Source organism: Culex quinquefasciatus, chromosome 3 (assembly GCF_015732765.1).
Source record: "Culex quinquefasciatus strain JHB chromosome 3, VPISU_Cqui_1.0_pri_paternal, whole genome shotgun sequence".
In the NCBI taxonomy this organism is placed as follows: Eukaryota; Metazoa; Arthropoda; class Insecta; order Diptera; family Culicidae; genus Culex; species Culex quinquefasciatus.
In genome coordinates, this window is record NC_051863.1 from 90,942,938 (window position 1) to 90,955,767 (window position 12,830).

The following is a 12,830-nucleotide window of genomic DNA, read 5'->3' on the forward strand; positions in this document are numbered from 1 at the left end:
AAGAAAACTTTCTCAAATGCACTTTTCGCTGTGCTCGTCATTATTATCGGTATTTTTGTCCGAAAATGCTTATTTTGTTGGCATTTCGCACATTTTTTAATAAAATTTGAGATATCCTGGTCCATGGATTTCCAGTAATATCTTTGTTTGATGGTATTTTCTGTTCGTTTTATACCAGCATGCCCTGCAGTTGGCAATATGTGGTAATTATTAATGATGAGTTGTTGCTCATCTTTATTTTCAACATGTTTTATTTCATTTCCTATTACAATGATAGGTGGCATACCATTTATTTTAAGAGCTTCTATTTGCTCTTTTATTTTTTTATATGTCTGCATATTTTGCACGACTAGGCCTTTTGTCGGATTCTTTTCTGTGAACACCACTAGTCGTTTCAATACTCCCCGTAGGTGAGATATTGACGTTTTAGGGGTAATAATCAGAGTTCCATCCTCAATCTTAAATTCATTTTCATTATTTCCAATTTTGGATTTGTATGTAATCTGTTGCAACCTCACTTTTATCTTCACTTTTCTCAGCTGATTTAATTTTATTTTTATTTTGTGCTCTTGTATGCAAATATTTAAAAAAGTTTTTGTCCCTCGGCCCTGGCCGAGGTCAAGGGGGGGGGGGCAAAAAAATTAAAAAATATAAAAATTTAAATAACAAGCCATAGTCTTCACATTTAAATGAAAAAAGTGTTTTAAAATGCATTTTACACTAGTTCAGTTGTTTTGCAATCATTCGTTTTCAAAAAATCTAAGATCTGACAAAAACAAAAATTGTATCGAAAAAAAAGATTTTGCATCGAAAATTTTCAAAAATCATAAGATTTTTAATAAACCCAAACATGCTAAAAATGATTTTAAACGCAGAAGAATGTATTTTAATTTGATTTCAGCTGGTTGCACTTGAATTTTCATTGAAATTTTGAAGTTTATTGTAAAAATATTTTTTTTGCCCCCTGATTTTTCGGGCCAATTTTGAAGGGGGGGGGTGACAAAAACTTTTAAAAATATTTGTACCAGCCTAAGTGCCTGGAGATCTTCAATAGAAATACGTGACAACGCGTCCGCTATCACGTTTTCTGATCCCTTTTTGTATATGACATCAAATTTATATTCTTCGAGTGCTAACCGAAATTTGGTTAATCTACTCGAAGGGTCAGTTAATGTGAATAAATAAACTAAAGGACGGTGGTCTGAATAAACATCAAATCTTCTCCCATACAAATATGGTCTGAAATGTCTGATTGCCCAAACCACTCCAAGTAGTTCTTTTTCAATTGTGCTGTAGTTTATCTCAGCTTTATTCAATGCTTTACTCGCAAATGCAATAGGTCTACCATTTTGGTTGCTTAAAACAGCACCAATAGCTTTTCCTGATGCATCTGTGTGTAAAGTAAATGTGTTTTTATCCGAAAAATCTGGATAATCTAATATTGGTGGAGTAATAAAACAATTTTTTAAATGCTGGAAACTGTTTTCACATTCTTCCGACCACTCAAAATCTACACCTTTTCTTGTTAGTCTGTTTAAAGGACTGCAAAGTTTGGCAAAATTTTTGATGTGCTTTCTATAATAATTAGAAAAAGCTACAAATCTCTTTAGCCGTTTAGGGCTGCTCCATTTTTTAATTATTTCAATTTTCGAAGGATCTGGTTTGATACCTTCTTCAGAAACAGTATGACCCAAATAGATCAACTCCTTCTTCAAAAGTTACATTTCAACGGATTTAATTTCAAATTAGTTTGTCGTAATCGTTCGAAAACATCAAAAAGATTTCGATTATGATCTACAAGTGTTTTGCCAAAGACGATTATATCATCAAGATAAACTAAACACCTTTCCATATTGAGACCAGCCATCGCGACAGTCATTAATCTTGAAAAAATTGAAGGGCTATTTTTTAAACCCATAGGAAGACGAGTCATTTGGTAGGTACTGTCCCCTATTTGTACAAAATGAAGTACAGTTTCTGTCCTCCGGTCTTATCTCACATTGATAATAACCTTGAGTTAGATCCAAATGCGAAAAATATTTTGCTCCTGCTAAAGATTCTATAACTTCCTCAATATTTGGAAGTGGAAATTTATCATCCTGTAAAACGTTGTTTAACTTACGATAATCTATGACTAACCGCCATTTTTTACTATCGTCAGTTGATTTCTTTGGAACTAATAACAAAGGACTATTCCATTCTGATACAGTCTCTTCGATTATATTGTCGTTTAGCATTTTATCAACTTGTCTCTGTACCTCATCACGCTGAGATTGTGGTAACTTATATGAAGGGTATACACTGGTTGTGTATCCGGTTTAACTTTCAAAGATGGCTGATAAATTTTTGTAACAGTTATTTTGTCATCTGTTAAACAAAATATATCACTAAATTTCAAACAAAGTTTAGTAATTTCAACTTTATCTTTTTCATTAATTCCATCAAAATTTAATTCTGATAAAAGTTTGTTTGCTCTGTCTACATTATGAGTATAAGCACTACCTATTTTCATCAAATCATAATTTTTAAAAGGTTTGGCCAAAAATTTCAAGTCATTTACCTTTACAGCTTTATTTTTCAAATTCATCAGTCTAACCGGAATCTTTCCGTTGACTGGAGAAACTAACGCATTAGCTATAAAAACTAAAGGTTCTATTTCTTGATTTAAAATAACTAAATCCTCCTTAAAACTTGTTCCAATAAATGTTACTGCTTCCGTTCTTGCGGGTATAACGAAGTTTTCATGGAACAATGGTTCCCGTAAAATCATAGTAGAATTTTCAAAATCTATTACTGCTCCGAACTTTCTTAAAAAAATCATTCCAATTCCAACAATATGAAATGTTATGGGGTATTCATAACCATTATATTCTATAAACAATGATACAGTGCCAAGAGTGTGCGTGACTCCGTTTAAACCACGAACCTCTATGGACTGCGTAGCATTGATTTTTTCACGAAATTTTTGGGGTAAATAATTTATGTCTAGTAGACAACAAGATGCTCCACTGTCTACTATTAACGAAATTTCCGAGTTATTAATTTAAAATTTTAGGCGTAGGGCTCTTTCGGCATTTGAACTATGCACGAAAAAACTCGCCTACATTAACCTCTTCACGTGGTTGCTGAGGTTGCTGAGGTTGTTGTTGTTGCTGTTGTTGGGGTCGCGGATCTTCCTGAACCACGTTAGCAACTCCTCGATTACCACCTCCTCGGTTATGTTGATAACCTCGATTTCCACGGTGGCCTCGATTCGAGTTGTAGCCTTGCTGCTGCTGGTTATTGTAACCTTGCTGATTACCATTTTGTTGTTCATAGTTTCTATTTGGTTATTTTGATAACCACGATTTCCTCTGTTTTTATTACGTTTTCCTCGGCCTCGGCCTCGGAAACCGGAATTGTTATAACATGTGTACATCCACATGGCTTCTTCAGGCATTTGTTGTGCACTGATTTCTAAAGCATCAGATAATGCTTTAGTCATTGTTAAAGGATTTCTGGATCTCATCTGTAATATTTGCGATTGATCCTTTAGACCGCTGTGGGTCTCGTGGCGCAGGGTAGCGGCTTCGGCTGCCGATCCCGATGATGCTATGAGACGCGGGTTCGATTCCCGCCTTATCCACTGAGCTTCTATCGGATGGTGAAGTAAAACGTCGGTCCCGGTTTCTCCTGTCTCGTCAGAGGCGCTGGAGCAGAAATCCCACGTTAGAGGAAGGCCATGCCCCGGGGGGCGTAGTGCCAATAGTTTCGTTTCGTTTCCTTTAGACCGCTAATAAATGTTTCCACGGCTATAGGTTGTACTATGGGTCGTGTAGCTGCTTCCGTGGGAAAAGCTCCGGATGCTTATTTACCCACGCGGCCGACAATTTTGTAGCTACTTTTTCAATTTCTGAGCTAAAATCTACCAATGATTTGCCCTTTTGTTTAAGTGCCCTCAATTCGGCTGTCACGGCTACTGGTGTTAATTTAATCCCAAATCGGGATCTTAGAGTATTCCGTGCCTCTATAATGGTAGCTATTCCCGTTAACTCACCGCGGGCGGCACCAGTTAAACGGTTGTTCATAAATTGAACAAACACCGCTTCATCGACAGTTGATTGCCCCGCTCGGAGAACCGTCACGTCGTTGAGCCAGTTTTCCAACTCGGCTGCGTCGCCGTCGTATTTACCCACGACGCGAATAGCTAATGACAAATCTAAAGCAGTCGCCATTTTTACTTTTTATATAAATCATTCAAGGCTATAATAACTTTTACCAAATTCTTAAAAGAAAGTGGTTCAATATTTTTATCGAGCCTCGCTGTTAACTTTGTATATACTTCTCCGTATATGTATCGTAAATTTATTAATATTTTTTCTTGGTCTGACTCTTTACGGAGTTTGATCTCAGTTAATGCTAAATCATATATTTGCTTCGCTTTTTCCAATTTTTCAATTAGCGTTTTATTTTTATATCTCCTTGTCGGAGCCTTTGACAATTTTTTTATAATTTTGGTCAGACTTTCAAAGTACTGATCCATATGATGTGCTCACGTGCTTAGTCGATCCGGGATATTTTCATTTAGGGCCTGCTTCTCGGGTTGTGATGGAACCGACCGTTCCCACAACCGACGCTTCGATGATTTCTCCTTAGGGTCTGCTTCCAGGCTGTTTCGGTACCGTCCGTACCCACAACCGACGCTCCCCTTGCTGATGTGATATTTCGCGGATGATTTCTCCTTAGGGTCTGCTTCCGGGCTGTGACGGTACTGTCCGTACCCACAACCGACGCTCCCTTCTAGATGATCTGCATCTGGGTGCTACCTAAGCTACCCGAAACGAAACTATTGGCACTACGCCCCCCGGGGCATGGCCTTCCTCTAACGTGGGATTTCTGCTCCAGCGCCTCTGACGAGACAGGAGAAACCGGGACCGACGTTTTACTTCACCATCCGATAGAAGCTCAGTGGATAAGGCGGGAATCGAACCCGCGTCTCATAGCATCATCGGGATCGGCAGCCGAAGCCGCTACCCCTGCGCCACGAGACCCACACACTTAAGCTACCCTGCTTAAGTCTAGTTACATAATCATAATGTACTCACGTTACATCTACATAACGTACAAAAAGAGATGGCGAGAGTCAGTCATACAAGTTATTTACCTCGAAGCACTCTTCGGGTGGTAACTTGTAAACAGCCGAATGCTCGGTGCCTGTTTGTTCAACATCTGGTACCCATAAAGAGGGTCAGTGTTAAATATCAACAAGGAAACGAGTATTATGCTGATGATCGTGTTACTGAATTTGGGTGACAAGTAGGTCGCCCAAGAAGTAGAACATAAATAATTGTTCTGCCTCAAACTTTGTAATATGAGTCAGTAAGAACTGACACTAAACTTGTGTTGACCCACTACATGATAATTTTATACACTTTTAGGTTAGAGACTCGGACAACAAAAACTAAGATGTTGGCATCGGAAAACCCAGAGTCTAAGTGAGATCTGACGATTTTCAAAAACATGCTTTTAAGTTGGCCGGGGCATTCAACGTACAAGCCGTACCAAAGTTACCTGATTCCGTAGTGCAGATGAATTAATTTAGAATCGCTGGTAAGTTAATTCAATTGTGGCCCTCAATTATTATTATGATATTTTGAGCTATTTTTTTCTTTTACAAATTTGTTACTATTTTATTAGAATCTAATATTTTTTTGTTACATTTGGAGTAATTTCTGTTATACAATTCGGTTATTACAACTCTGATATGACCCATATTTGTAACAGCCTGAGTAACAATGTTATGCTTCATTAGTTCTGTAATTTTTATATTACCAACTTCGGCTCGGGTAGCTTTCCATGTGATAAAATAATATCATTTTTGTTATGCAATCAATCCATATAAATAACAGCTTTTGTTATTTGGGTGCTCCCCATCCATCGCTCAGAATAACTAACTTTGTTATTTTATTGTTCTGGATTCTATGTTATTATTATGTTATTGCAATAACAGAGCAATAACGATTTGAGTTATTTTTCGAACAAATCTCTGTTATTGAAATTTATTATTTTAACAACTAATCCGATCATCCCAATAACGGATTTTGATCTTCTCACAATATCAAAAACTGACCTTCCCAAGTTATTTCCGTCTGCTCGGGATGCCACTCTTATGGGAAATTGTCTTGACGGAGATTTTGTGACAAGCACTAAAACGAGTTTTTCTCGGAATACTTGATTTGGCATAATAGCCGAATTTTAAATTATGGGTAGTATAGGTGTTCCACGCACTTTGTATTTAGAACGTTTAGAACAGTGCATAAACAATCAGGATGGTATTACTTACTTCTTCACCATTGGCTGGAGTGTCTTTCTCTGGATACACACCCGCACGTAAAAACGAAGCTTTCCACGAATCAACGTCATCCGTGCTTTCACAAGAAAGTTCCAATTGCTTGTAATCCTAAAATAATTAAGGAAAATGTTGTATTTGCACATAAGTTGTTCCAACCCAAATAAACACAAAAGAATAATAAATATCCATATATCGATGCCTCTCTGCTTTTTGTACAAAGCTTGCCTATTATACAGTTAGCATTAAGAGAGCACAGAGGCATCGATATTCGATAAGCTACAGCCATGGTCAAGAATAAAAAATAATTTAATAAGATAGTAAACTGCCAATGTTTGCATTATATAATAGATTTATACAGCAGTTCCATATAAAGTTAAAGAAAAAAAAATAAAAGTGCTTCGATTTGGCTCAAATTTTTTCTGGAGGTTCCTTGGCCAAATTCGTCGATTTTCACAAAAAACACTTTTTTCAAAAAATCATAACTTCGCTCCATTTCAACCAATTTTAGCTGTCTTGGGCGCAAATGAAAGAAGATAAGTTTGACTTCCAAGAAAAATAATCTGGAGTTTCAAAAATCTAGCCTAACATTTGTAAAAGCCTTATGAAAACATCAAATGCCGTTTTGACGGTGTCTGGACCAAAGAGCCTATATCTGAAAATATGTTTAACGGACTCCTCGGACAATTTTACATAACATATCAAAAATTGGGCGAGGTTCAATAACAGGATTCAAAGATATGATTTTTTGAAAATAAAATCCGGGTTTTTCGACGCGCCACGCGCGAAAACGGGAAATTGACGCAAAACTTGTGTATTTCAATTACGAAAACTTTGGTACCCTAACATGTATAGGTAATCGCTGAAATTTTCGAGTTATCGCAGTTTTAGTGAAAAAAGTTGATTTTTGCCGATTTCGACAATTTCCCGTTTTTGCGCGCATATACATACCATACCAATCAGCTTAGAACACTATACGCGGTGCCCGTGCTGCACTATGGGCCATCTCCATACAAACAGGCGGCCAAATTATTTTTTTGCTTTTTAAATGTTTTTTCATACAAATTTGGGTAATTGTATGGTATTGAAATTAGGGACCTACATAGGGAAATGAAATGTTCTGGGAGAAATTTCAAACACTCAAAGTCATTCAAATTTAAGGTTGAAAAACTTGTAGTTTTTCTTTGGTGCTGGCACTTTTCTTGTACCGAACAAGCACACACATAACAAAAACTATCAGATTATCATCAACAACAGTTTTACAATACTTTTGATTGTTATAAGTCTCGTTTTTTTGCCAAAATGCTTTTAAATTGATTCCGACCTTGTTCTTACATGACCTTGTTGCTCGATTGGAACCCCGATTTGACAGTTCGATTGGAACCCTGAGAGTGACATTTCGCCTCTCCATATAGGCTCTCTAATTGAAATGATATACTTCCATTTTTATGACTTTTCATGTTTTTCAATACTTGATTTTTTATTATTAATAGTCTTTTCATACATTTGCAAGTGTAACAGAATTGCGTATATATTGTATTGCAAGTTTATATTATTAAATTATGGATAAGCTAATACATCCCCACTTTAGGGACACAACCCCTCCCTCCTCTTTCTTTCCCCCCCCCCCCCCCCCTCCCCTCCCACCCTCCAACAAAATTTTGTTAAGCGTAATAAATTCATTTTTAGTCAAATATTTATTATTTACTGCTGTGTGTTTCTTTTTGTGAGTCCATCCATGCCATATAACTTGAGACCCCCCCCCCCCTTTACCCTTACGGGCATAAATTGCGAAAATTTTAATTGTTAAATCAAATAACAAATAACAAAATTTAATGTTATTCAAAATACTAATTATGAAGTAAAACGATAAAATACAAAACATATTCTAACTAATCCTAATGTTCTTGTTCATGAAAATTCATTTTATTATAGAGTTTCTGACGGCTTCAGGATATGTTAGAGGTACTTTTATGATGTTTTGTACTAACCAACATAGAACTTATATGTGGATCAGTTTCATGGATTGATCGCAGAAATTCATCATGCTAAGTCAATATTTTGCTGAATACTTTTTTCGGTATCAAACTAAGATTCTCCAGTTTCGCTTGAGAAACTTCGGTACGAATACCTTATTTTGACTAAGGTACTCAATTTTAAATGTAGGCAAAAGAAAATTCCAATAAAGTCATTTCGAACTTCTTGATTTTTAAAGCGACGATGCCCACGAAGTAGGTAGCAAAGCAAGTGAAATAAACGGGCGCATATGTAGATTGCAGCTTTTTTTACGAAAAACGCTAGTTTTTTACTCCATTTTTTGACTTTCAGCTTGCGTATCTCCGTAATGAACAAACTTAGAGCTTTCAAAATTTGGATTTTTCTTAGTTAGAATGTTTACTTTCGAGAAAAAAATACCAAAAAATATTTGGAGAAGGTAACTTTTTTGAAACTTGGCCACCCATTGTACCATAGTGCGATCTACGGTGGAGTACGTACAGCTCAGAAAGAGTGGCGAAGGCGTATGAACCACGAACTGCACGGGCTGCTCGAAAGTAAACATTCTAACTAAGAAAAATCCAAATTTTCAAAGCTCTAAGTTTGTTCTATTAATAGTTTCAAAGCTTATCTCATTACCTTTCCAACGATGTATAATTGTCCTAATGAAATATTTAAAATGGCTGAGCTATGTTAAAATTAAACAATCAGCCTTTTTTACGAAAAACGCTAGTTTTTTACTCCATTTTTTGACTTTCAGCTTGCGTAGATCTTTGACCGCGCGCGACCGGATGGCGGCACAGGCCGAAGAGCAAGCTGAAAGCCAAAATGGAGTAAACTAGCGTTTTTCGTAAAAACTGATTGTTTAATTTTAACATAGCTCAGCCATTTTAAATATTTCATTAGGACAATTATACATCGTTGTAAATAATGAGATAAGCTTTGAAACTATTAATAGATAAAATGTTGTTTCCAAACCAAAAACTGAAGTTTTCATCGAATAAATGAAGCATTTTTTGACAAAACTTATTTTTGTGTTTGTTAATCGAGTACTTTTTTGCTAACCGATGCTAAACATGAAACTAAGATCACTTGAAAGATTGGATCATAATCTTACATTGCTGAAATTTCCAGCCTGCGATTTTTGCGTTTTCGGAGATATGCCATTTTGAACATTTACGTTTTATCAAAATTTGCTGCAATCTACATATGCGCCCGTTTATTTCACTTGCTTTGCTACCTACTTCGTGGGCATCGTCGCTTAAAAAATCAATACCTGGTTTCAAGAAGTTCGAAATGACTTTATTGGAATTTTCTGTTGCCTACATTTAAAATTGAGTACCTTAGTAGGATGTAACAAAAATGTCTTTTTGGCGGGCATTCAGGGGTTTGTTCCGGTGGGCATACTGAGCCTAAATCCCAAATATGAGCTTGATTGGACGTAACAGGAGCTGGCGCTCCGCCCTTCAATTTTAAATGGGATTTAACCCGTAAAAAAAGATTTTTTCAAAAATGTCACTTTTTGAGGCATTTTGGCCACCAATGCGTTTACCAAAAACATCACTGGCGTGTAGTTTTTGCGCATCTTTTGGTATATATAACATTGAAGTTTGGAGCATCCTGGAGCTCGGTACAGAACTTCAAAGTTTGGCATTTTTTCGAAAAATCGGTCCCAGCAAAATCAAATGGCGTCTCGGGCGTCGCGAGGTGCGACGCATATCTTTTGCCGGGGCCGATTTTTTTAAAAATGCCAAACTTTGGAGGTCTGTACCGAGCTCCAGGATGTTCCAAACTTGAATGTTATATATACCAAAAGATGCGCAAGGATCTGGCCTACACGCCAGTGATGTTTTTGGTAAACGCATTGGTGGCAAAATGCCTCAAAAGTGACATTTTGAAAAATCTTTTACGAGTTAAATCCATTTAAATTGAAGGGCGGAGCGCCAGCTCCTGTTACGTCAATCAAGCTCATATTTGGGATTTAGGCTCAGTATACCCACCGGAACAAACCTGAATGCCCGCCAAGTCATTTTGTTACATCCTAGTACCTTAGTCAAAATAAGGTATTCGTACCGAAGTTTCTCAAGCGAAACTGGAGAATCTCAGTTTGATACCGAAAAAAAGTATCCAGCAAAATATTGACTTAGCATGATGAATTTCTGCGATCTGAAACTGATCCACATTTAAGTTCTATGTTGGTTAGTACAAAGCATCATAAAAAACCTTTAACATATCCTGACCGGTTTCTCCTGTCTCGTCAGAGGCGCTGGAGCAGAAATCCCACGTTAGAGGAAGGCCATGCCCCGGGGGGCGTAGTGCCAATAGTTTCGTTTTCGTTTCATATCCTGAAGCCGTCAGAAACTAAAAGAATTTTCATGAACAAGAACATTAGGATTAGTTGGAATATGTTTTGTATTTTATCGTTTTACTTCATAATTAATATTTCGGATAAAATTAATTTTTCTGTTATTTAATTTACGATTAAAATTTTCGCAATTTATGCCCGTAAGGGTGGGGGTGAAGGGGTAGGTCTCAAGTTATATGGCATGGACTCACAAAAGAAACACACAGCAGTAAAAATAAATATTCGACTAAAAATGAATTTATTACGCTTAAAAAATTTTGTTGGTGGTGAGGAGGAGGGAAAGATGAGGGAGGGGTTGTCCTTAAAGTGGGGATGTATTAGAATATCCATAATTTAATAATATAAACTTGGAATACAATATATACGCAACTCTGTTGCACTTGCAAATGTATGAAAAGACTATTTATTATAAACAATCAACTATTGAAAAACATGAAAAGTCATAAAAATGGACGTATATCATTTCAATACCATACAATTACCCAAATTTGTATGAAAAAAACATTTAAAAAGCAAAAAAAAAATTTGGCCGCCTGTTTGTATGGAGATGGCCTATAGTGGATCGTTCGCAGCACCTTCCTTTCGAAAACTCCAAGGGCTCGTTCGTCCTTTTGCCACAGCGTCCAGGTCTCATGGCCATAGAGGGCAACCGGTCTAATCAGTGTCTTCTACAGGGTCAGCTTCGTGGCGCGTTGCACTCGATCAGATGTCAAGGTTTTCCGTAATCCAAAGTAGGCTCGATTCGCGGAGTGGATACGAGTCCGGATCTCTAAGCTGGTGTCGTTGTCGGCCGTTACCAGCGATCCCAAGTACACGAATTCGCTCACCTCCTCCAGCACATTGCCATCCACAGCTAAAGGGGTGAGTCTTGGGAGGTCAACGTCCTTTGAGCCCCTCCCTTTCATGTACTTTGTTTTCGTCGTATTCATGGCCAATCCAATTCGTCTTGCTTGCGTCTTTAAGGCGGTGAAAACCCTTTTCACCGTCTCTGATTCTCTCGCTATAATGTCAATGTCGTCCGCATAAGCAAGAAGTTGGACTGTCCTGTTGCAAATCGTGCCTCTCGTGTCTATACCCGCTCTTCGCACAACTCCCTCAAGTCCGATGTTAAACAGCGCATTGGAAAAGCCGTCACCTTGTCGTAATCCTTGATGCGATTGGAAGGGGTCCGCTAGCTCCCCTGCTACTTGCACGTGACACATCACACGATCTAAGGTAGCCTTGATCAGCCGAGTCAGTTTGTCCGGAAATCCGTTCTCGTGCATGATCTGCCATAGCTGTTCGCGGTCAACTGTATCATACGCTGCCTTGAAATCGATGAAGTTGTGATGTGTGGGCACGTTGTACTCACGGCATTTCTCGAGGATCTGCCGGAGCGAGAAAATTTGGTCCGTGGTGGCCCAAGCGCCAATAAACCCCGCTTGATAGGGGCCCACGAACCTCCGTGCGTACGGTGTCAGCAGACGGCAGAGGATCTGGGAGAGGATTTTATAGGCCGCGTTGATAAGCGTGATGCCGCGGTAGTTGCCGCAGTCCAGCTTATCGCCCTTTTTGTAGATGGGACACACGACACCATCCATCCATTCTTCTGGGTGTTTCTCCTCCCTCCAGATCTTAGAAATCACCAAGTGGATCGCCCTCGCCAACTGTAAATAAAATCCGTATGTGCATCCACACGAAATTCTACTTTACGATTTATTTCAGTGGTGCAGGTTGTCAGTTGTCGTCGTCGCGCGCAGCATATAGAGCTTTATGACGTTTCGCGTACACACACTAGCGCACCATTTGATTTTGCTGGCCGGACAAAATTTAACCTCAATCTTTTTCGTGTACGTACACGCAATACATGCGCACGTAGAAACCTCTATTGTTTACAAACAAGAAAAAAAGAAAACGCACACGAAAAGTAGCGATTGCGTTCCCGGTCCTGCTACAGACGGCGTTCAAGACAGCGCACCCGGTTCCATCACCGCCACTAGCATTCCAAGGAACCGGCAAACAACACCGGGACCGAGTTCTTTATCAAGCATCAAGCTGGTTCGCAGTCCCAACAGACTGAAGCCACAATCACTTTCCGGTAAAATTAAGATGCACCCCAGAAAAATTTCCTGTAGCCGGAGTTGAACCTGCTTGAGTGGATTC

General features: G+C 38.3%; 1 protein-coding gene across 6 annotated transcripts in view; it reads right to left on the reverse strand.

Annotated features, from left to right (window-relative positions):
* Positions 1-12,830, reverse strand: part of LOC6051347 (dynamin) — a 515,697-nt gene that overhangs the window by 242,982 nt on the left and 259,885 nt on the right. For all 6 annotated transcript variants that reach the window (XM_038263306.1, XM_038263308.1, XM_038263307.1 and 3 more), the window contains one exon: positions 6,323-6,439. In XM_038263306.1, coding sequence (XP_038119234.1) covers positions 6,323-6,439 — 117 coding nt within the window. The remainder of the gene's footprint in view (positions 1-6,322; positions 6,440-12,830) is intronic.